The 26,215-nt window shown below is 40.7% G+C and overlaps 1 protein-coding gene across 1 annotated transcript in view; it reads right to left on the reverse strand.

Annotated features, from left to right (window-relative positions):
• Positions 1-412: 412 nt before the first annotated feature.
• The window catches only part of LOC126263454 (trypsin alpha-like), a 179,377-nt gene continuing 153,574 nt past the window's right edge, over positions 413-26,215 (reverse strand). Inside the window, exon 2 of the mRNA XM_049960547.1 lies at positions 413-627. Within this exon, the coding sequence (XP_049816504.1) occupies positions 413-627 (215 nt within the window). The remainder of the gene's footprint in view (positions 628-26,215) is intronic.

Raw genomic sequence — 26,215 nt, forward strand, 5'->3', positions numbered from 1 at the left:
CCCTAGTTCACATACAGTCATTCCCTCCAAACACACATACACACACACGCACACACAGACACGCACACAGACACACACACTCACACACACACATCCAAAGAGGGAGAGTGAGAGAGACAGAGATAGACGCTTACGAAAGTACGCGAGCGTACACGCCCGTAGAAGTTTACCAACAGGCTTACTTTGGTCAGGAAAGCACACAGCAGCTATCACTAGGAGCTGCGCTGCTTGTGAATACGCCTCGCAGGCCAATCGGCGTTCTCACGTTTCGGTAAAGCAGGGCCGCTGGAACGGAACAGACTGCGACAGGACAGGGCGACGCGGTTTTAGCACCGCGGGTTGGAATCACACTTAAACGGCCATGAATATGCATCGCGGGAATCCCGCCGCTACACGCCGAGTTGGGCGCCTCTTAATACGGATTACCGTGCACCGGCGGGCGGCGCCTAGAGCTGATCACATAGGCAGCCCGCCGCCGTGCACTGTGCACACTGCTCGCCGAGCACCCCTGGAAGCCGGGCGAGGGAACAATACTGGAGAAGTTAGTCGCTGCGTCCGGGGGCGGCGGCGTACCAGAGGACTGCGGTCGTCGACTCGTACTGTCTGCTCCACCCGCTGTGAAGGCAACTGCAGGCGGAGTAATGTTATACAGGGCGTCCATAAAATTCAGCTATCATTTCAAACAAGAGAGGAGTTTAGTATACAGAAAAAGAAAATTCAGGATCTGTTAGATGATAATCTGATAAGTTAAAGGCATCAGAGAGGTCCTTCTGACGTTGTGATTGATAATGGAAGCAAGAATGATGAAACATCAAGACAGGTTCGTAGGATTTGTGGGCCTGAAAAAACAATTCGACTGTGTCAAATAGTGCAAGATGTTTGAAATTCCTAGAGAAATTTAGGCAAGCTATACAGATTATACACAATATCTACAAGAGCCAAGAGGGAACAGTAAGAGTGGAAGATCAAGAAGGAAGTGCACATGGATGTAGTGTTTCTCCCCTAGTGTTCATCTATATCTCAAAGGAGAAATGGTAAGAGAAAACTTCAATAGTGAGATTAAATTTGAAGGTGAAAGGATATCAGTGTGCTATCGTTAGTGAAACTGAAAAAGAATTAGACGAGCTATTGAATATAATGAAAAGTCTAAAATGTAGAAAATATGGACTGAGAGTAAATCGTAGAGAGACGATAGCGACGGAAATTTGCATAAATGAGAACAGCGAGGAACTTAACATCAAAGCTGGTGATCAAAGAGTCAATCAAGATAAGGAGCCGGCCGCTGTGGCCGAGCGGTTCTAAGCGCTTCAGTCCGGAACTACGGTCGCAGGTTCGAATCCTGCCTCGGGCATGGATGTGTGTGATGTCCTCAGGTTAGTTAGGTTCATATAGTTCTACGTTTTAGGGGACTGATGACCTCAGATGTTAAGTCCCAAAGTGCTCAGAGCGAAGGTAAGGTATTCTACTACCTAGGTGGCAAATTAACCCACGACGGAAGGAGCAAGGATGGTAAAAAAAAAGCTGACTAAGACAAAAAGGGCATACCTGTCCAAGAGAAGTCTACTAGGATAAAAAATGGGGCTTAATGTAAGGAACAAATGCCTGAGAATGTACGTTTGGATTGGTTGATTGGTTGATTTGTGGGAGTGGACCAAACAGCGGGATCTTCGGTCCCATACGTTTGGAGCACAGCGTTGTATGGTACTGAGACATGGACTGTGGGAAAACCGGAAAAAAATCGAAGCACTTGAGATGTAGTGACACAGAAGAATGCTGATATTTAGGTGGAATGATAAGCAGTGAGAGAGTTCTGCGTAGGATCGGTGAGGAAAAGAGAATGTGGAAAACACTCACTTAAAAGAAGGGACAGGATGGTAGGTCGTCTTCTAAAATATCAGGGTATAGCTTCTATGGTTGTGGAGGCAGTTCTAGGGGTAAAGGTGCAGAGTAAAGCAGAGATTGGGATACATCCAGCAAATACTTTAAGACGTAGTTGACAAGTGTTACTCTGAGGTGAAACGGTTAGCTCTGGAGAGGACGTCGAGGCTGGGCCCATCAGACCATATAGAAAATCATATAAAAAATGGTTCAAATGGTTCAAATGGCTCTGAGCACTATGGGACTCAACTGCTGAGGTCATTAGTCCCCTAGAACTTAGAACCAGTTAAACCTAACTAACCTAAGGACATCACAAACATCCATGCCCGAGGCAGGATTCGAACCTGCGACCGTAGCGCATATAAAAAAAATCATAGCTCGGAAATTGTGTAGTGTGGTATTCAGGAGGATTAGGTTTCGGGCTGGGGATACGCAGCAGTATGTTTCAATAGTCTTATTATCACATCATTTACAATGCAGGGCCAGTTTTAGGAGATAGGAAATACTGTTACGGGGGTGTTCTGAAGAGTCATGCCAGCGAATTTTGTGTTCTGTTCTCAAATAGCGTTTCAGGTATTAAATTTCATGCACGTTACTCGGTCGACTTTTCTTTTACGCTGACGCAACTTGTAACTTTTTGCCGCTAGTGGGCTCCGAATTCTAGCCTGTAACATGGAGGCGTGTAATGTAACTATGTCGAAATTTTGGCATGCATCGAAATCTTCCGAAAAAGTTTTCGTATTGTTCAACTTTCTGTCCCTCTGGTGCAATCGCTAGTCTTGTAGAACTCATTACAGAGAAGCGAATGAAGTACGCGAGGCGGTGTGGCTCGGGCACCAAAGGGGTCCTCAGTTAGCATCAACACAAGGAAGGTGGTTAGTGGGACCCTGTGCTGTGAGCAGCCGGTGTATGTGGTGGAAAACGACTTGGCCGCACCTGGAGTGATACCGCAGCTTGGTTGTAGCTGAGAGTGCCTGTTTGGAAAGCTGTAGTTTGGCTGGAGCTCCCCTTTTCCCTGGAAGAGGACTTCGACCGCACAATACTGGTGTTACCAGAAGGAGATCGGCGGTAAAGTAATGGGTGGCAGTCCGTACAGCCGTCACTGTACTCTCGCTGCGCCCTGGTTGCATTTACACACGGATACTGGATAACTGCATGTGAAGCCGAGTAACTTTATTATTGTGTACCTGCCCATCTGTATGATTTAGTTCAACGTCTTGCAAAAGTGTAATTGAGTCTGCCCTTGTGGGGCGCGAATATTCCCACTATTTCGTGACTGGCCAGCGTTCATGTTACACGGCTGTCATTGATTTGTTCCCGGTGGAGCCCATTATCTTGTCTGCATGTGTGGGACCAGTGGTAACCGATTTACGTTTGAGATATTATCGCTCCAATTTAATGATGTATGCAATATGTGCAAGACTGATGTCTGAAATAAAACAAGATACTAAGATTACGGCCCTTCATAGCCACATAGGTAACAGCAGATGTATTTTAATTCTGCAGATTTGTTCTCGGAATAAGTAATTATCTTTAGTAATTTAACAGTTCCTATTTCATCTGAAGGGGTTTTGCACCTAAATTTGTTTTGAAATTGTTCGGTAGCCCTCCACAGTAAATGAGCAAATTTTAAATTGTGGCATGTGAATAACTGATGTGTACTAAACTGTAATTTGTTGTTGTGTATTTCTAGCGCTTTTGCTAAAATGGGTTTATATCAACATGGTTTTTAGATTTGAACTACTATCAGTTCGTTTTTATAAATTTGTTTAATGATTACTAGTTATCCAGCTCCAGTTGAAACTTTTAATTGATGTTTTAATTGCTTTGGGTTCAAATTTGACACTGCTGTATGACCAGTATTTTACCCTTGGTACTGGATCACCATTATTTTACCGTTCGTACTGGATCAGTGTGGGTATTATCAATTATAAGAAAGCCTTGTTATAGCTACCCTCTAAAAGAAAAAGAAAAATAGAAAGGGTAGGACAATACGATTTTTAATAAGTGTTGAATATGCATGGTTTGTTCATAAATTTGTTTTAAATAATATCTGAATTATTATCAGTCTAGCATCTTACCGCTCCATCATAGCTCCTACCATACCTTTGGGTTTCGGGCCCAGCATAGTCTGCTGCCATAGGAATGGTACGAGCTATGAAGAAGTGGTGCTGGGGTAACATTAATTAGGACATCCTTTAAAACAAATTTACTAACAAACCATTTTTACTCAGCAGATATTAAAGAATCATATTGTCCTACCAATTTTTTTTCTTGTTTTAAAGGGTAGCTATTACAAGGCTGATAATATTTAAACTGATCCAGTACCACTGGTAAAATACCGGTGAAACAGTGGTCTTAAATGGGAGCTCAAAGCAATCAAAACATCAATTAAAAGTTTCATCTCAAGCTCGATAATTATTTGTGATAAAAAATTTAAAATTCCCACTGTTGTCTAAATAATACACGTAGCAATCTTCAAATAAATTTATAATAAGAGACTGACAGCAATTCAAAGCTAAAAAACAATATTCAGATAAAACCAATTCAGCAGAAGTACCTGAAACACACAACAATAAATTACAGGGGGATCCCGTTATCATTAGTTCTATGTACACCAGTTTTTCTCGTGCCTTAATTTAAAACTTGCTCATTAACTGTACTGAAGTACCGAACAATTTCAGGACAAATTTAGGTGGAAAACCCCTTCAGATGAACGCCAAAATGAAGAGACGTGAACTGTTTAAAAGGTTAATACTTAAGAACAAGTCTGAAGAAAAGACGTCTTCTTCAAAAAGAGGTATTGACAACTGGGTTACATCTTGTAGCCAAGGTACATTAAAATATAGCCGACAGGCATCAGTCAGATACCAAATTTCATTTACCTAATAATTAAAACATGCATGACATGGTTGTAGTCATTTGGTATTTCCTCACCAATTAATAGCTACTGAATTCTAACACACCTCTGCTACAAAATGTAACCCACCTGTCAATATTTCCTTCTGAAGTAGAGGTTGTTATGAACGATGAAACCATGGTAAAGGGATTTTAACAAGCATTACACTTGGCAGCAAATTGGTTGCTTATTATTTATACAAAAAGATTTCATCCTCCACAAAAAGATTTCATTCAACCACGAACATATTTTTAAAAGGTGCAGTGATTATATCGACACCAGTAATGTAAGACGTTGGGCTGTTCGCACTCGTAACGTAGGAAACGGGGGTACTCATCTCAATGAGTGTGACAGACCCGGTTAATTCGTTAAAAATTAGTGACCGAGGGCTGTTTTCTTTTAATTGTAACTATTCACGGTCTCTGAACGTGCAGCCATGTACAAAATTTTGCCTTTTACTATTGTAGCTTCTTTAAAATGTTTAATAACTGTGAATAGCTTAAACAATAATGAGTGATGTCATAACGTGGGGCCTAGCCTTTCCATGTATTCCTGTTAACCTGGCTCGCTGCAGATCATTGTTAAATGGCGATCAGATTGGCAAAGACAAGGGCACTAGAGAAGCAGCTCTGATTTGCTGTTATGATGGAAGCAAGACTGAAGAAAAAACATGATACGTTCATAGAGTTAGTTGATCTGGTTAAAGCGATGAGCAATGCAAACTGCTGCAAGATGTTCGATAAATAGTGGAAAGCTATACTGAAAGATGGGTAATATACAGTATGTTCAGGAAGCAAGACGAACCATAAGAGTCGGATGTCAAGAACGAATTGCGTGTAAAAAGGATATAACACAGGCATGCAGTCTTTTACCACTACGTTTCAGTCTACACCTCTAAGAAGCAACGATGGAAATAAAGTTTGAAGAAAGCAATTGAAATTGTGTGTGAGTGTGCTAGAACTCTCCATTACATTGATTAAATATTACACTGAGTGAAGAAAATAATATAGCCAACTTAAGGCGATTCTTTGCATTGTGTAAGATTCTGCGATTCTCTACGGAAATAAATAAGCACTCAGACAACGATAGTAACAATCTGAGGACGAAACATCGTAGCGCGATTCTAAGCATTGTTGTGAAACGAGATGTCTGCGAGAGTAAAATTTCCGTAGTTTGGTCGAGAGCTTGCAGACAGAAGACGTGTCACGCTGCACCACACTGAAGGCTTGATTTCTTTGATATGGCCAGGAGGGATTTAGATGGCGTAACTACCCTTAAAGATGGAATTCAAGGTAAAATTCGCAAGCATAGCGTAAACCGCAATTGCAGAGTTAGGCTCGCGATTGTTAGTCCGAGTCCGCAATAATCTCATGTTTTGCTTGTTAAAGAAGCCGCCTTATCTTCCAAATAATTATACTTATCCTCCACATCTAATTCTTAATGTGTTATTAAATATTAATGTAACTTTGAAATTAAAATAATTTTGTAATCTGGCACTCTGCTATTACTGATACTGATAAGGTCATTGTCAGGCATTACGCCATTATTAATACTTCTCAAACTATTATTGGTCATGATGATTCCTGAAATTCTTAAATAGACTTAATTTACGAAATTCTTTCTTACAAGTTATTTGGTAGCTAACAGGACCCAAGAAAACTCCTTTTTAATAAATTCAATCTTAGTAATACTAAGCTTTAGCCGCTGATGCTGCGTGCTTCTGCGAATTAATGTAAACCACTAGGAAAAGGCAGTCATCTAAAGAGGCGAGTGCAAAACTTCGGGCCAAAAAAGAGACACTGACACGCCGCAACATGTCTTGTACTCTAATCCAGTAAATTCCGTTGCACATGTCAGATTCTGTATCACTTGTAAATTCTTATTCAAATACGCAGTCCGATAGCTTAGGTATTCATTGTTACAGGTTCATTTGTTCCTGTAGTTTTTCGTAGTCAAATACGCAGTCAGACAGCTTATCCCAAGATTAGTTTTAAGTTTTTCATGTAACGATCTGCTGAGGGCTTAAATGACAGTGAAAGTGACACTCATACAACACGTACACAGTGTTACGAGGGTTAAATTCCGCTTACTGATAGCTCAGATTGCTTATCGAGTCCATTTTCACAGACGAAGATCGCCTTTAGTTGTTCTAGGTACGTTAGAAGGGAGGAGATGAGAAGCAGACTATCGCTAGCAAAAAGGACATTTCAGGCCAACAGAATTGGTGGTGTCAAACATAGTCCTTAAATTGGGGAAGTAATTTCTAAGAATGTACTCTGTGAGCACAGCATTGTACTGTAGTGAAACACGGACTGTGGGAAAAGCGCAGTAGATCTTAATATCTGGGAAGTGATGATACAGAAGAATGTCAAAAATTTATGTGGACTGCTAAGTTATGTAATGAGGAGTTATCCACAAAATAGGTGAGGAAAGGAATATCTAGAAAACACTAACAATAAGAAATGACCTAATGGTAGGACATCTGTTAAGATGGTACTCGACGCTGTAGTGGGTAAAAAATGTAAAAGACAGGAAATGAATTACTTCTAGCAAATAACTAATGTCATAGGTTGTAATTGTTACTTTGTGATGCAAAGTTTGGCAGAGGAGAAGAAAGCTTGGCAGGACGCATAAGATCAGTCCAAAAACAGACGACTCAAGAAAATAACAAAGGGTTCGATACAAATATCGCAACGAAACACCTTCAACGAAGTCACCTCCAGGACCACAGTGTTATAGAGGTATAGTGGCCAATCATTCTGATTCTGCGGCAGTAGGGTCAAAATCAAATGCCACATTGACATTGCATCAGAGGGTACAACTCGGATATCACGCTTTTACCGAAACGGAGGGATCAAAACAGAGGGACAGAGGGTCCAGGATATATATTTCCGTGATCAAGTGGCGGAGTCCATATAAATAGATTAGTGATACAGTTGAAGGGCCTGTTCACTCGTCGACATATTGATATTGATTCCCGAGCAGAGTTGAGTCCTGATAACGTGTTGCTGATTAGCTCAGTCCGAACTGTTTGCAGAAACCATCAAGCTGGTATAAGGAATAATTGTAGTAGCTTAGTTAATGACCTATATAGCCAGTCTCTGTGGTCTAGAGGTTCTAGGCGCTTCAGTCCGGAACCGCGCCGCTGCTGCGGTCGCAGTTTCGGATCCTACCTCGGGTATGAAAGTGTGTGATGTCCTTAGGTTAGTTAGGTTTAAGTAGTTCTAAGTCTAGGGGACTGATGACCTCAGATGTTAAGCCCCATAGTGCTTAGAGCCATTTGAACCATTGTGACTTGTATACGAGGGCTACTCGGAAAGTAAGGGACGACCGGTTGCGAAATGGAAGCCGCAGTGAAAATCAAAACCGTTTTATTTGTGACATTTAGCTGCACGATCCAGCTAATGTGCATTCTCGCCTCTCTGACTTTAACTCTCCACTACCAAATATCGTCATCACAGAAGTGCTTCCTGACAATTTTATACGCTGGATTGCAGCTCGTTGTCTTTGTCAAAATGTTGTATTCGAAGCCTGAGATTTATCTGAGCAGAATTAAAAATGATAGGGAGACAAGTCCGGACTCCACAGTGAGTGAACAACACGTCCCATCCAAAACAAAGCAGGACCGTCTTCATTGCACCTGCAGAGTGTGACCGAGAACGGTTATGAAGACGGAAATGCATCACAGTTACGTTATGTGGGGTTGCAGGAAATCAGGAGAAATCTCACGGCTGTCACCCACACTCGTCGGGAGAAACTATTTTCTAGGCCTCTTTACGCGCTCAGGGTACGCTGCAAACTGAGACGAGCGACATAACGCTGACTACGGGCACGCTAGAGACACTGTCTAACACGTCTGTGCAAAACTTCGTCGGATTTTCACTGTGGATTCACGATCATCGTTCCTTACTTTCCGAACAGCCCTCGTAAATATAGTGTCCCTTCGGGTTCTATCATCTCGTTGTTGAAGGGACAGTCGGGCGTCAATGCGAGATGTAGTTTCTGGAGGCACAAATAAACACATCAGAGCCGATGAAGTCTATCGTTTAAAAGAAGAATGGACGTCGGTTATTAAGTTCCACTTATTTTGCCCACTCAGATGAGAGTATTCCTACCATCTACTTGTTGGTTACATCATACTAACAGGCATCTTTGGTTGACTGAATGGCTGCTATGCATTGTCTTTGCGTTTCCATTAGTATGTTCTCAACTCCAGCAAGACGACGAATTACGCTACCTGCGTAGTTGCATTGTGTGCTATTGCAGGTAGACTCAATGGCAATTTTCTTGTGTTTTAATAAATGATGATCACGTGATAGGAACACAGCGACAGGGTTTCTGAACAGGAAGTGGGTTACTGTATAACAAAAGATATAGTGTAATTTCAAGAAAACGTGGTGCTGTTCGTATTTTCGTGACAAACGAAGTTACAAAAACGGCAGGCAGGCTGATTAATGACACTTTGGACTTGATTGATACTTCTTTTTAGTTTACTTTTAGACAAAAATTATTTGTGGCGTTCAATACAAAGTGCAGAGTAAATTTCGTGTTTTGGTTACAGTAGCATTTCTGTGCCTTCTTAAGGAGCCATCTCTTTATATAAATACAATCAAACAGTGAGTGGATGTATTTCTACTGTATGTTAAGTGTGCTAATATCGGCCGTGATCTCTTTGTGTGAAAAGGGCTCCAATATTTTGAGGAGGCGATGAGTCATATACGTACGAGGTGGTGGTGGTTAGTGTTTAACGTCCCGTCGACAACGAGGGCATTAGAGACGGAGCGCAAGCTCGGGTGAGGGAAGGATGGGGAAGGAAATCGGCCGTGCCCTTTCAAAGGAACCATCCCGGCATTTGCCTGAAGCGATTTAGGGAAATCACGGAAAACCTAAATCAGGATGGCCGGAGACGGGATTGAACCGTCGTCCTCCCGAATGCGAGTCCAGTGTGCTAACCACTGCGCCAACTATACGTACGAGAGGCCTTTAAGTAACGTGTCTATGGATTTCATCACAGGCTGACATGAGATGTGCTATATCGGACTCTGGAAGAGTATTCAGCGGCAGAACAACTTGGTGTCATTGTCGCAGCATAAACTATTCGGAGTTGTATACGTCATTATGTCACAGACAATACGGAAACAGTTTTTGTTTCACTTACATATTTATGTTTCTTGTTCTTACAGTGGCTTTTAACTTGCCAAGCATTGCTCCAGAGTATTTATGAACAATACTGTTACCATTTCTTATTCTTAGTAACTTGATAGTGCCTCCTAGATTCACTTATATGGTGAAGGGTTTAATGTCGACAGCGGTTATCAAGCGGTTTTTCTGCACAAGGGAGGTTATTTGGTCAATGGCTACTGTGGGCACATCACTCTCTTCTTTTTCTCGGAAAAGTTGCCAACATTTCGTCGGCGAGAATCGTGCTGTAGGGCTGCTGTGCTCCCGAAGGAAGCCAATTTCTCGGCGACAAAACCGTGTCTCCAGTGGATGTTTTCTGCAGCACGGCCCCTACGGAAGAAAGTCTGCTGAGTGGGAGGGGTTGTGGGGGCAGGCGCCTAGTGCCTGCTGTGTGACGTCACCGCCAGTTGACATGCTGCAAATCCCGCACGCCACTCGCGAATGACGCGAGCGAATCCGACCATTTGCCGAGTGGCATCCTGTGTTGTTGTTGGCGTTTCCATTCTTCTGATCGACGCAGTATTCCTCATCCTCGCTCGAAGCGGAAAGAAAACATGTCGGAACGTTGGGAAAGGAGTAAATGTTCCCAACTATAGTGGGGAGTGTTAATTGTTCGTGTCGCTTCTGGTTTTCATTTGCACGGACTGTTACTCTTTTTACCTATTAAGGAACTTACTGGTGTGGTCTCTCCAGCCTCGTCAATTTGCGTCCTTTCATTAACATTATTTCTCTGCATTTCGATCTATACCTATTTCCTGATAAGTCACCACGATTATTTTCATTATTGGGACAGGCTTAGCTATATTCAAAAAACGTAAAGCGGAAATCTTACAACTAAACTGTACACACCGCGAAGGGTGTAACCAAGAGTGATTAAAAGAAATTTTATTTTTAAATTGCTGCCTGTCAAGTCACATCCATATGCATATGCATATATTGCTGACGTAGTGGGCTTCTCGCAGAATAAGGATCGCACTCGTTCCACTTTTTCCCGTAATACAGCTAAGGCTGGTCGACCTGACTAGTACCTTTTGGAATCATGTACAGATACACTCTTTTCAAAAGATTTCATCACCCTGTTAAAAAAGGGAACAGTTTGTACAAAATCTGTATCGGAGGACGCTCAATATTGCCATCAGGTTTTTAATTTTGTTCTGTACTGTAATCTCACCGAGATATTGTCATTACGGATGGTGCTCCTGTTGGGCTAAGTGTACTTTTGAATGCGCGTTTCACCACAACGATACATCCACAATTCGCATAAATGTATTTACGATCAACAAACGCCTTTCCATTGTTGGTCCTTCCGTTCGGATATGTGAATAGAGACATATATGTAGAGACCAGAAGAATCATTTGAAGTATACTATTTAACCACAGTAGATAATCAGACCTGAGTGTCTCCCGGCGCATGCAACTTAAAATAATTTACGGGGATGCAACCGGGTGACGTCATCGACAGTGCCGAGATTTCGACAAGAGACCACTCTGTAATTTTCAAGTCAAAAATGCAGCTGAAAAGCTCTTTTCAAGGAAATGCAAAACCTCAGTTTGCAGAGCAGTTCAGAAAATAGCACACACACACACACACACACACACACATACACACTGTAAGCGCTAGCGACACCACACCAATCAAAGATGACCGACGCCAGAAGTTATCGAAAGTGAAAATTATTGTACAACGTGTGCGGCATCAATAACTCTGCTCCTCTGCTCTTGAATGATTACACACAGAATTTCAATAAAAATCTCCTATTTACAAGGTTATCTGTTAATTAAGTTTCAACTGCGTCCTTAATAACACTCTTTCAATGGCTGGTGTTGTTATATTCCAAGTGTGGCCTGTGCCACGATAGTCTCAGACCACCTTTCATCGGAATGGATACACTGGAAGGCACTTAGAAGGTAGGATTTCAAATATGATTGCTAGTGCTCTGCGGAAATATGATGTAAAATGTGGTTTCCGACCTCCATCCAAGATTAGAGTACTTTTAGGTTCCGTTAAGGACGATCTTGTTTTGTACAAGGCGGGTGTCTATTCTATGTCTTGCGGTTGTGGCATATCAGGCCCGTGGAGGACAGGTGCATTGATCATAAGCATTACACACGCTTACAATAACCTAGCTAATCGGCTAATGCAGAACATTGTCTTAGCACCAGTCACCACATGGAATACAACAACACGAAGGTCTTGGCATGCTCGTCCAGCTTTGGGGATAGAGTTATTAAGGAAGCAGTATAAATCAGAAAGTAATCTCGTAAACAGATAAAGCTATTTTTGCCTAAATTCTGTGTGTATCCCAGCTCTCTTTCTTGTCAAAAACAGAGTGACAGATGTATTGCTACCTCATGCGTTGTTCAGTAATGTTCACTCTCGATAACTTCTGACCTCTGTCATCTTTGGTTGATGTGGTGGTGATAGTGTTTACAGTGTGTGGGTGGATGTGTCTGCGTGTGTGTGTATCTTTGTGTGTTTTACCTTTCCGGAATGGCTCTGCAAACCGAGATTTTATATTTCCTTTTACAGCGCTTTGCAGCTGCGGTTTTGCATTGAAAATGACAGGTGATCACCTATCGAAATAATGGTGGTTGTCGACTAGGGCGCCCGGCTGCATTCCCTTAAGTTATTTAGACATGCTGACACGTGTTAACACATATCCTGCACCACCCTGTGCATAGTACATGAGCAGTAAATAACGGAATTAGTAATGACGATGATAATAACGATGATGAGGATAGGTATAGTAACGAATGGGAATGTTTTTTTTCTTTCTTTGTTATGTTTTCTACTATTTTTTTTCATTTACGTGCACTGTTATTTATTGTTCACTTAAAGTGTGTCGAATGTAGCAGACTTGGGAAACATTATCATCCTCTCCAACAATGATATAATATTTATTTCATCCCTTAAATTGATCAGAAATACATAAAGAACAAAGAATATAGTAACAAATACAAAGAGTACATAGAGAATAGTTGAGTACCCAGAGAATCCCAGAGATCCCAAGAGTAAATCCCAGAGTAACCCAGAGATTCCCAGAGTGCACAAGAGAATCCCAGAGATCCCAAGAGAGCATCGCAGAGTGACCCAGAGACTAAAACACCAAGAAAAATCGCTTCTCAGCTTTTGGCAAGATCAATGTGTAGTTATATTTAATGAAAGAAAATTATAAACATCTAACAAATCATCGATAAAAATAATGATGATCAGCGTGTATTTTTTTGTGTAAAAAGCCAGAGCTTTATCCAATGACAGCCAAACGTGAAGGGTTGAAGAAAGCAAAACTATACACTGAAGGAACAACAAGATAGTGTCCATCCTTCGCTGTAATTTGTCTGTGCCGCATATCCAGTGAAGAAGATAGAAGCAGCTGTATCACTTTAACAGCTACAAAACAAAAGCTCGTGTAGAGCAGGAACTGCAGACAGCTTACGAAATAAATATACAAAATGGATTTTCACTGTGTTCAGAAATGTTATTTTTTAAAAGAATACTCCCAGACCAGATTTTCTCATCCAGTTTTTGGGCTAGCTTACGATTAAATCAATAACTAAAGTAAATGTTTTGGTCGAACAGAAAGCCACGGGTGTGTTTTCAGCTGCACTTGATATTTCCTGGTTCTGATTGGTAGCCTAATACACTTGTCTTGACCGCGACACATGTTTTCTTTTTCTTTAAGTTATTTATTTATTATCTGATTGCATCACCATCAGATCAGTGAAGTGGACCATACAAATGAACAAAAGGTATTCAAAGACGCACATTTTTGTATAGGAATGCTTTTCTGGCTTTTGCAAGTCTACAATTTATATCAGCTATACGACACTGGTTTGTACAGACATAGATAGCTTTCCTCAGGGAAGAGCGCTGCTGCTTTTCAGTATGGAGGAGACATCAAGAAAGAAATTTCTAAAATTGTAAATCAATTAGCTTCTTGGTGCAAAGGACGGTGTCTAATTTCTTTATTGCATTATCGATTTCGGGACCACCAGCGCCGTCTTCAGATGCAAGTTATATTGCACCAGTTTGGATTCTGGAGAAGTATGGAAGTAATTCCAACTGGTCATACGGCTGCGAAACCCACCTTCGATCACAATGGAAAGTGTAAAAGTTTCTTAAAGTGTAAAACTGGAAATGAAATGTAGTGTACCTGGAAATTCAGGAGCATAGCCATGTGGTTCAATGGAAGGATATTAAAATTAAGGCTACATGTGATGTACTGTATGAACAGCAGTTAGAGTTCATAGAAGAGGAAATAAATTAACGGGAATTTTACCATACGATGTGGCATCTACTACGGTATTTGTATATAACAGAATTAACATTGGAAGGAGGCGCTATTGTAGTTTTTGGTATGAGACAGGTTGATTCAGCTCTCTCACTTCTGTGCAAACTTCTTCATCTTTGCATAGCTACTGTAACCTGCAATCATTTGAACCCTTTTACTGTAGTCAAATCTTGGTCTAAAACAGAAGCTAAACTGCGCCCGAACAGTCCATGAAGGCCCACTGGTACCACATGGCCGCCATGTCATCCTCAACCCACAGACGTCACTGGATGACGATATGGAGAGGGCATGTGGTTAAGACACCGCTCTCCCGGCCCTATGTCAGTTTACGAGACTAGAGCCACTACTTATCAATAAAGTAGCTCCTCAGTTCGAAACCTTGGTCTACCTCTATGATTTTCAACTCCGTGACTTATTTCCGCTACCAAATTCGCTGTGATTGATGCCTCAGGATGTTTTCTATCAACTGGTACCTTATTTTAGTCAAGTTGCACCTCAACTTCCTTACTCCCCAACTGAATTGAGTATTTCTGAGCCGTGGCGACTTCAAGTTACCTATGACTTTTATTCTGTGTTTAACTAAGAATATTGTTGAAACTTATTGTGGCATGGGTAGCTGCCGGAGAGGGTTCTGAACTAGGTTCCACATGGGCTATTTTAAGGAGGCTGATGTTCTCATCATCTGTGGACTGTATGTTTTAAGTGGTTTCCATGCAAATTTTAACTTGTTTTAGGACATATTGACAGCTTTGGGACTGGTTGCGGTTGTGTACGCACCAGGCAGCCGTAGAGTTAATGGTTTAATCATTTGTCACGGCAGGATTTGGTATGTTTATTTAATGTTGAAAGTGCCTTAAGGGAACTGAGGCCGGCCGGTGTGGCCGAGCGGTTCTACGCGCTTCAGTCTGGAACCGCGCGACCTCTACGGTCGCAGGTTCGAATCCTGCCTCGGGCATGGATGTGTGTGATGTCCTTAGGTTAGTTAGGTTTAAGTAGTTCTAAGTTCTAGGGGACTGATGACCTCAGAAGTTAAGTCCCATAGTACTCAGAGCTATTTGAACCATTTTTTGGAACTGAAAGTGATCTCTGTTTCCTGCTAATTTAGTGGGAGATGGGTAATGTTAGAGTATTGCTGCATAAGAATTTGGGGACATGCTTATTATATATTCCAGTGTGGTGTGATTTGAGCTTGTTTTCATTGCATTCTATTTGTGCTGTAGGCCATTTGTTAAGTCTGCTCGTTTCCTGGCGTTGGTGCGGTTATCGATTTTTGCCAGGACGCTCATTGTGAGGCCTGTCGGACTATATACAAATATATACGGCCTGCTAGTGAGCCTGTGCACAAGCCGTGTGGGGTGAATGCTCATATTGCCTGCCGGCCGTGACGTTATTGCTTCCAAATACTGCAGTGGGCCTTAGCGCTATTCTCTAAAGTTAATTGCAATTTCGGAATCACTCTGACTCATTATGTCCGTTAGTTCAGTGAGGCCACTATGTTAATATTAGCGTTTCTGTAAGTCATTTTACTGGTTATTACTAGCCATTCTTAGTTAACACCGATGTTAATCATTAATATCTTCAATGAATGTGCATTTTGTTATTTTTCCTGTGTGCCAGTTTTGCGACCTCGTTTGGCCCACTTTGCATTTTTAGTATAAGCATGTTTCACTGTGGACCTTTATTTGGGCAGTTTAGTTTTCTTAAGCCTTAAGATCTTTCTGTTTTTAATGAAGTTGTGGCATTATGGGGCTGTGTAACTATGGGTTGGAAGTGTATAGTGTTACTAGTCTTTTGAGATATGGTTAAACAAGAGCGATGGCCTATGATTGATCATTTCACCTTGCCTACTATCTGTGATTTTGGTTGCGGACGCAAAATATGATTCTTATTCGTGTTTTGTAATTCAATTAAAGTGAAGATTTGTATATTGCATCAGCAAGAGGGCAAATATCCGAATTCGAATTTTATAATAGAGTCTGTTTTGAGTCAAATTAAAATTGTAAAATAATAACAAGCTTGTCCATCACTAGTGATCCCGGGATTCCTATTTCCTTTAAATAACTGTGGTGAGGTTGTAATTTTTGATTTCCTAACGAATTGAGTAGTACCACGGTTCAATTTCCTCATTAGTTGTCTGTCTCTTGATATCTTCAGCATCCTGTTGTAGCACAGTATTTCCTGACGAATGGTTCCTGGAATTACGTCCAAGCTATTAAATATATATTCCATGTTAAAATTCCAGTATTTCGGAAAATCATTTTCTGTTGTTTGTCTGAACTTTTACTATCATCAGTTAATTTACTGCCCAATAATAAAACGCATCTTCTACTATTAGTGTCGCATTTCTTAATTTAATGCCCTTGTAATTTCCTGATTTAATTCGACTGTGTTTTATTACGTTGTTTTACTTTTGTTGGTATTCATCTTATATGCTCTCTTCGAGATAGAATGGACTTCGTCCACCTGATCTACCTAGTACTTTACTGCCTCTGAAAGAACAACAGTGTCGGTGGTAAGCCTCAAGGTTTTATGCCTGCATCTTAAATTTTAATTTCTTTTCAAAATCTATCTTTGTTCTCTTACGACTTTCTCAATGTACAGGCTGTATAACATTCGAGAAAGGCTACAAATCAATATCTCTTTCTTAATAGTTACTGTTTCCCTTCCATACCCTTACACTTTTGTAATGGCAGTCTAGTGCCAATACGGCTTGTAGGTAACATTAGCTCCATGTATTTTAACTCTGTTAGCAACACATTTTAAGTGCATTCCATCAACATTGTGAAAGTTCTTCTCTGCATCAGCAAGTGCTGAAATGTATAACAGCCTTTCTTTGAACTATCTTCTGAGGCACGTCTTAGGGCCAGTACCGGCTCACGTGTTCAAGCTCTCTAGAATCCAAACCGAAACTGCATGACGTCGCTTTCTATCAGTTTTAAAAACTTCTGTAGATAATTCGTATCAGTACTCAGCACCAATGATTTATTAAAATGATAATTCGGTAATATTCTCACTAGTCAACGCACGACTTCTTCGGAAATGGAATTAATACATTCTTCTTGAAGTGTTAGGGTGCTTCACCTGTATCATATCTTGCATACCAGATAGAATAGCTTTTTGGCGCTTTCCCAATGATCTCAATAATTCAAAGGGAATGTTATCTAGTACAATGGCCTTATTTGGACATAAGTCTCTCAGTACTCTGTCAAAATCTTCTGGCTGTACAGTATCTCCCGTCTCACCTTCTTTCACTGCAACTTCCCGTTCTACAACACTAACTTCAAATTTCTTCTCCCTATTTAGACCCTCTCTATATTCCAGTGTCCTTTCAGCTTTCTTTCCTTAGTAGTGTCTTGGCATCTGAGCTCCTCATTTTCACGTAGCTGCTCCATTATTCTCCAAAGACATCTTAAATTTTCTTATAGGTGACATCTCTCTTTTAAATACATCTGCAGCCTTGTATTGCTCGTCTAGCTTTGTCATGTGGACCACCTCTTAATCTCATCTTTAGACGTCTGTTTTCCCTTTATTTACCTCATTTGGCGAATTTTTATACTTTGTAATCTAGTTTCATATCAATTTGTACTGATCCCTGTGTCTTTCCTTTTCTTTCCAAATCTCTGCCTTCATTGTGTAATCTGCTGGAAACACACCACTGTCTCCATCTGTATTGCACGTATAGAACCTTCTTTCATGATAAGAACGGCAACTGTTAACAATTATTAAATTTCCCTCTGTACAAATTTTTAACATGTGTTTTCCCTTTTTACTTCTTTCTGTCAGTACATGTTCTCCTACTATTTTTAGTTTTCCTCCATTTCCTTATATACATTTTTGGTCCCCTATCACAATTCAGTTTTCGTCCCATTTATCTGATTAATTTCTTTTATATCATCATTCTATCTTTCAATATCATCATCACCTGTATAGCTAGTCGGCATACATTCATATGCTGCTGTAGAGGATGTTACCTTTGTGTCTGCTTTGGCTACGATAATGTGTTCACTAAGTGTTTTAAAGTACCTTGCACGCAATCCTCCTTTATTAATCACTATGACACGTACTCCTGAATTATCTGCAATTTATTTTGTGTCCTAACCCTTTACTGACAACACAGTAGAGCTGTATATCCAGGAGAAAAGATAACGGCAGTAGTTTCCTTTGCTAGCAGCCGTCTACAGTACCACCATAGTAAGACTTTGTTGCCCATGACAAGCCCAGGTCAGTCTGTCAACTAGTTTGTTGCCCCTGCAAGTACTAAACACGCTGCTCCTCTTCTTCGGAAGCCACATGTTTGTCTGTCTTCTCTACAGATACCCCTCCAAGGTGGTACCACATACGGTGCGGAAATTTTTACCGAAGAAGTTCGCACCCCATCTCGTCAAGGACCATGATTCATTGGGTAAACGTAATAATATGATGACACACAATATTGTTGAAGCAGGAAATTCTGAATCTTAGCAAGTCCTGATTCTTACTGTTTTGGCATTAAACAAGTGCTAGATTCGTCAACAAAATAATATTAGCTAAATCCGAATACATACTTGAAAATGTTAAGATATTGTCGTAATCCCTTCAGAAACTATTAATGCTAACACATGTTTTCGTTTTGAAAAAGATTGAAATTAATCCTATTTGATTCCAATGAAACGTTGAACAACCTCGAAACATATCGTCTCTTTGTTGTTCCATTTCGAAATGCCGAAATTGTTAACGATGACTTCGTAAGGTTCTCCGATATAATGGCAAAAGAGGTGTTGGCGCTTTATGTGATTCACAATTTATGCAAAGCAACTGATGCCTTAAGTCTATAAAAGATTACGTATGAGTGTGGCGCTGGGTCCATCATTTACACCAGTACATTGCTTCGCTAAGTTAATCCTAGTTCTTGCTTCTTTGTTGTTCGTATAATTTACCATGTTAACCATACGCATACACGTAGTTGTTTGGATGAGTGAATGATCATTTTACGTCATTACGAGTTTTAAGCTGACTGACGATCTGAGCACTAACCAGTAATGGTATAATTTCCCAGGTAAATCTGTGAGTCGCGTTCTTCGACAAATAACGATAATGGTAATTTCGTACCATAGTGTTGTTTTAAAAGCTGGAGGCAGTAAAGGTACTAAAATGATACAGACTTCAGCTGTCGCTTTTGCGCATTACGCGTCTGCCACAAAGCTCCCCTCCAGAAAGAACATCCAAAAATGAAGGGAAGCGTATATTAAAAAACACGCGGGGTCTCAGAAGAGGGCGTTCTGAGCCTTCTTAAGAAAATGTTTTCCGCTGTAGCCTGAGGGGAGTCACGAAAAAAATAAGGCAGTGCCTTTAAACCTATTTACTTCTTGAAATGTTTCTGCCATCGTAATTTGCAGCTTATTTAAATTATATTATTATAAGGTTCTTCAAAAGTAGCATGTCTTACAGATTTTCTAATTATATTTCTCTACGTACGTCACTAATAAGAACGTTTCCTCATTCTGGATTGTGAAGCCAAAGAGATTCCCCAAGCTTTCGCGAGGCGATTCAGTGCTGAGATGAGCAAGAGTGAAATGATGATGGTAAAAAAAGAATGTTATTCTAGTCCTGTTTGATATCATTTTTCTTGGTACTTGTTTGGAAAGTATAACAACTTAAATACATTCTTACCGAATGCACATAACGTAAGGACACTGTGTGGGATGTGAAATGTGAGAGCCGTATATAAAATTTGCTACAGAGGCGCTGTAACGGTAGCAGGAACGAAACGTCTTGTTCTGCTATAGCACTGGAAGCAACGTACCAAATTTTTATGTAAGGAACGAAAGTTATACATAGCATATTTGTGACTGGCGCTGGAAAATGTGGGAGTAGAAAGTGAGTGGGGTCCTGTTTGCTAAACAGTTAACGAATTTTTAAATAAATTTATTAATCGGAATCTGCAATTCTGAGTACATTCACAAGATACATTCACATTACCAGACAGTGGAGCTAATATCTAACATAATACAACGTGGTAGAATCACCTGTCTCTTACAATTTCTTTGACAGTACAATATGGAGGTACAAAACTCTATAACACATTTAACAGTACCACAATAAAAAAATGACAAGAAAGGCACGCAGTGATACAATCTCACCTCAGAATTCAATAGCCTAGAATGCACCCCATAAACAGCCCACGCCAAGACTAATTCCATACAGTCAGTTAACGACAGAACAGAATATACCTATCACATCAAACCAGAGTACCGCCAGCCGACATAGTAACAATAAATGAAAACAGCAAATTTGTGAACGCCAGTAAGGAGAGATCAAAATATCAGTGGAGACTACAAGAAACAAAATTCTGACTGAAGGTTTAATACACAGCCAGACCAAAAACGAAGTTTTCGTATTAGAGTTGGTATAAGACATGGATGCTTCTCTTCGACCCTCTTGTTCAGTCTATAGACAGAAGAAGCAATGGCAGAAGGAAAAGTTCAAGAGAGAAGTTAAAATTCATGGTGAAAAGATATCAATGATAAGATTCGTCGTTGACATTGCTACGATCAAGGAAAGTGAAGAAGAATTACAGAATCTGTTGCATATAATGAACAGTTCAGTGTTTTGAGAATGTGAATATAGAGTGAATCGAACAAAGACGAGCCGGACGCGGTGGTATCGCGGTTCTAGGCGCGCAGTCCGGAGCCGCGCGACTGCTACGGTCGCAGGTTCGAATCCTGCCTCGGGCATGGATGTGTGTGATGTCCTTAGGTTAGTTAGGTTTAACTAGTTATAAGTTCTAGGGGTCTGATGACCTAAGATGTTAAGTCCCATAGTGCTCAGAGCCATTTGAACCATTTTTTGAACAAAGACGAACGTAATGACAAGTGTCAGAAATGAGAAACTTAACATCATACTTGAGGATCATGAAACAGCGCATGTTAAGGAATTATGCTACCTACGAGGAAGAATAATCCATGACGGACGGAACAAAGAGAACACAAAACGCAGAATAGTACTACCAAAAGACGCATTCCTGACCTTGAGAAGTCAACTGGCATCAAAAATAGACCTTAATCTGAGAAAGATAATTCTGAGAATGCACGTTTGGAGTGCAGTATGCAAGACGGGAAAAATTCCCCACGGCCCAGGCCTCAGAGTTTCGGATCCCCCAGAGTGTTCAGTTGTCAAATACCAGACTGCTAATGTAAAATAAAAATGTTATCATATAATAAATCAAAGAACATTGCCCCAGCACCAATGTAGCAAATCTTGTTCTTTCTTTTCCCTGAACTGCGCTTTCTTTAAATCATTTTGGAGAGCCTATCAAAATGTTTCCTTAACAAATGTAAACAGCAACAGCTGCAAAACGTCGTCATAATTTGGTATGATTGCGAACAACAGTGAAAAATAAGGCATTTATGATTCCACCACAAGGTTTTGCATTCAAAAGTAAATGCAAAAAAAAATCTTCGTGTATATAGTTGTCTTGAAAGAATAGTGAAAATGAAGAAATGAAATGATATGAAATAATATGAAATAGGTACATTAACCATGCTTGTATTGGGAAATAATGTAGTAATCTTCTTCTGTTCATTTGTTGAAGAGACTACTTACATGGGAACGCTCAGGTTATTCGATGTTACATTATTTCTTGCCGAAAGAAGTTTGGCTTTTAGAGGTTCATCAGAGAGAGCTGGAGATGTACATAACAGAAATTTCCTCGGAATACTAGAAGTCTTGAGTCACTACGATCCAGTTATCACAAAATACATTAGCAGGTCAGAGACGGACAAGAAACTAAAAAAATTGTTCAAATGGCTCTAAGCAATATGGGACTTAACTTCTGAGATCGTCAGTCCCCTAAACGTAGACTTACTTAAACCTAACTAACCTAAGGACATCACACTCATCCATGCCCGAGGCAGGATTCGAACCTGCGACCGCAGCAGCAGCGCGGTTCCGGACTGAAGCCCTTAGAACCGCTCGGCCACAGCGGTCGGCGACAAGAAACTGGAGTTCTACAAGTGAACTAGGTGTCAAGTGATAGAATAAATTTATTGCTAGTCGTGCCAATTACGTCAGAAGTGCAATATTGGAAGAGAGGGAAAAAGAGAAGTATTACTCAATTTTCGTTGATTCAACTCTTGATTCAAATGATAATGAACAGACAATATTCATCCTGTGTTATATTTACTTCAAAAAGGAAATTTAAAAGTATAGAAAAGAAATAAATTAGAAGTTTAGAATTCGTAGACTATAACCAGCAAAGAGAAGTTGCTATTGTACATTTATTTCGATCAATACTTGTGAAACACTTAATTCCTATCACTGAATGCCACGGGCAAGAATATGACATGGTGTTATAAACGAGCTCCTCGCGCTAAATCCACTGTTTGCTTGTTACCATCTTATGCGGTGTACAATCAGATGAGAGTTGTCACGAAGCAGATATATAGGAGTGATTCAACTTCGTGACGACCTGTTCACTTGGAGTCCACAACGATGGAATGGTCTGAAACACTATGTTTGAAATTCTTCATGTTTCACGTCTGATACCCATCGGACGGGTTGACGCTCTAAGACCAGTTCCAGTTGACTAGGAAAGGATCACCACTGCTGTTGAAACTCCCTGTAAATTGCGTTAAATTTGATAGCTGGAACTCGTTCTATATTAAGGTTTCTTTGGTTTAAGGGAGATCTTTCAAGTGTTTTATATTGACATTCTTCTTCTTAAGTTGCCAATCCTAAGATTGATTTGCAGCAGCTCTCCGTTCAGTGCGATTGTCGGCCAGCCTCTTCAATTCCGTGAAACTTCCGCGGCCTAGGTCCTGCATTATCTGGCTTATGTACTTTCTTCTAGGTCTGCCTCTTGCCCTTTTGCCCTCCACAAGGCCTTCCGTTATAGTGTGGAGAAGACTTTCATGTCTCAGAATGTGTCCCATCCATATATCTCTCCTCTTCTTGACCGTCTTCCAAAGAACTGGAACTTCCTCCGCTCTTTGCAGGACTTCTTCATTTGTCATCCTGGCCGTCCATGGAATTTTTAACATCCTTCGCAGACACCACATTTCGAATCCGTCAATCATTCTTCTTTCGTCCTCTCCAAGTGTCCAGGTTTCGCTGCCGTAGAGAAGCACACTCCCAACAAAGGTCTTTATTAACCGCTTCCTTAACGACAGGCTTATCATATTTGATGTGAGGAGTCCTTTCCTTTTATAGTATGCAGTCTTTGCCTGATTTATTCTACTTATTACATCTTTCCTACTACGACCATCTGATGTTATTCTGCTTCCCAAGTAGACAAAGTCTTTTATTTCTTTCAGTTTCTCTCCATTCAGCCTTATATTCGTAATTGCTTGATTATTTTGTTTGCTTGCAAATAAGATTTTTGTTTTTGACTTATTAATTTTCATATTGTACCGTGTAGCAAGAGTGTTTTCCATTTCCTCAAACACTACTTGTAATTCTTCCTCATTTTCCGCTAGGACAGCAATGTCATCCGCAAAACGCAGCATATCAACTATTTTTCCCTGGATCCTGATTCCATTAGCTTGTCCTAACTTTTCTCTGACCTCGTCCATTGCTTTCTGTATGTACATATTAAAGAGGACAGGGGAGAGTGCACATCCCTGTCTCACACCCTGTTTAATTTTTGCTTGTTGTTGATGTTCCCCACATCTCACTATTGCCACCTCTTCTTTATGTATGTTCCATATCGTTCTCCTGTCCTTGTACTTAGCTCCAGTTTCCCTCAATATCTGGAACAGTTTTTTCCATTCAACCTTATCAAAGGCCTTTTCGAGGTCAACAAATGCTATGTAGGTGTCCTTTCCTTTTTCCATTCTTTTTTCTATTATGAGCCTTAGGGCCATAATGGCTTCTCGCGTACCTCTCCCTCTTCTAAAGCCAAACTGGTCTTCTGTGAGCATGCATTCCACGTTCCCTTCAATTCTTCTGAGGAGGATGGTTGTCAAAATTTTTGATGCATGTGATGTTAGGCTGAGGGTTCTGTATTGTGCACACGATTTTGCTGGCATTTTCTTTGGTAATGGAACAATAATACACTTTTTGAAGTCCTCAGGCAGCTCTCCAGTATCATATATTTGGCAGATTAATTTATACAATTTATCTTTTACTTCTGTTCCAGCTGCTTTGATGATTTCTGCAGGCAATGAGTCAATTCCTGGTGCTTTTCCGTGCTTAAGTGCCTGTATTGCCTGATCAAATTCAGACCTTAGTATGCTGTCTCCTAGTTCATCTTTATCTACTTCGTCCTCACTTTCAATCATGTCATCTTGTACGTTGCCTCCATATAATTTCTCTATGTATTCCTTCCACGTTGGTGCTATATCTTCATGATTATACACCATCTTATTATCCTCTCTTATTAGGGCATTACATCTAATCCTTTGTCCTCCTGAGAAGAAGCGTTTCACTGTTTTGTATGCTAATTCAGGGTTCCCTTTCTTCAGAAGGTCTTCAACTTCTTTGCATCTGTCTTCAAGGAAACTTTCTTTTACTTGCTTCAACTTCCTGTTGATTTTGTTCCTAAGCACTCGGTATGCCGTTTTCGCTTCTTCCGTTTCATTATTTTTGAGCTTCCTTCTTTCCTCAAACATGAGTATTATTTCATCAGTTATCCACTCCTTCCTCTTTTCTGGTTTTTGTTTTCCAATTATCTCTTCAGCTGCTTTTATTAGGCCATCTCTCATATTTTCCCAATGTTGTTCTACATTCTCTATAGGATGCTGTTGAAATAGATCCTTACCCCTTTCTTGGAACTCCTTCTGCGTCTCACGGTTTCCAAGCTTCTCTATATCCAGTTTTCCATTTCCTATTTTCTTCCTTATGCATTTGAACTTGAGTCGGCATTCCGCAACAACCAAGTTGTGATCACTCACAATATCTGGGCTTTCGTATGCTCTAGAGTCTTTTAGTTGATTTCTAAATCTATTTTTGACTAGAAAGTAATCAATTTGGTATCGTTCTCTATCCCCTGGTGACTTCCAGGTGTATCTTCTACGGGGGTGATGTTGAAACCACGTGTTCGATATTATCAGTTGATTCCTGTTACAAAATTCTATAAGTCGGTCTCCTCTATCATTCCTTTTACCAAGGCCGTAGCGTCCAACAGCTGGCTGTACCTCTTTATCTCCTACTATTGCGTTCCAGTCTCCCATGATTATTAAATTTGTTTCTCCTTTGATTCCTCTCAAGGCTCCATTTAACTCTTCATATACAGCTTCAACTTCCTCATCCTCCTGGTTTGTGGTAGGCATATAGACCTGTATCACAACCGTCTCTGTAGGTTTGGTATCCAGACTGACAAGTATTATCCTTCCTCCATATTGTATATATCCCTTCACTCTCTGCCCCAATTTTCGACTCGTAACTACTCCAACCCCACCTGCTCCAGGTCTATCTTCTATCGTTCCTGTGTGAATTATCCTGTACTCATCACTCCAGAAATCTCCGCAGTTAGGCCATCTCATTTCAGACGCTCCTAGTATATCCAACTTCATTTTCTTCATTTCTTGCTTAAGGTTTTCGAGCTTCCCCATCTGCAGTAAGGTGCGGACGTTCCACGTTCCCATTCTACTATAGCTCTTTTTATTTCCTTTCTTCCTATGAACTGTTGAAACGAGATCTCTGGTAGTCCCCTCCCGGAGATCCGAATGAGGGGCTATTACTCCGGATTGCATTTTTACTAGAGCTTGTTTCATATTCATATTATGGCTGCTGATACTTGAGAAATCTAATTAGATCTTCAATGAAGTGGTTTCTCCTTGCCTTCTTCATTCTATGCCGTTGGCCATCATGTGGCTCTTCCGCCTTTAGGGACAGTTTCCCATCCCAAGGACAAGAGAGTGCCCTGCCTCTACCTGCTCATCCGCCCTCCTAGGAGGCCGTTTCGCTTGGTAGAGGGTGTCTCCTTATTCCGGGAGATACTCGGTCGCCATATCCTCGTTAGTGGTAACAAGGTGTACCGTGCAGCAAT

The sequence above is a fragment of the Schistocerca nitens genome, chromosome 6 (assembly GCF_023898315.1).
Source record: "Schistocerca nitens isolate TAMUIC-IGC-003100 chromosome 6, iqSchNite1.1, whole genome shotgun sequence".
Lineage (NCBI taxonomy): Eukaryota > Metazoa > Arthropoda > Insecta > Orthoptera > Acrididae > Schistocerca > Schistocerca nitens.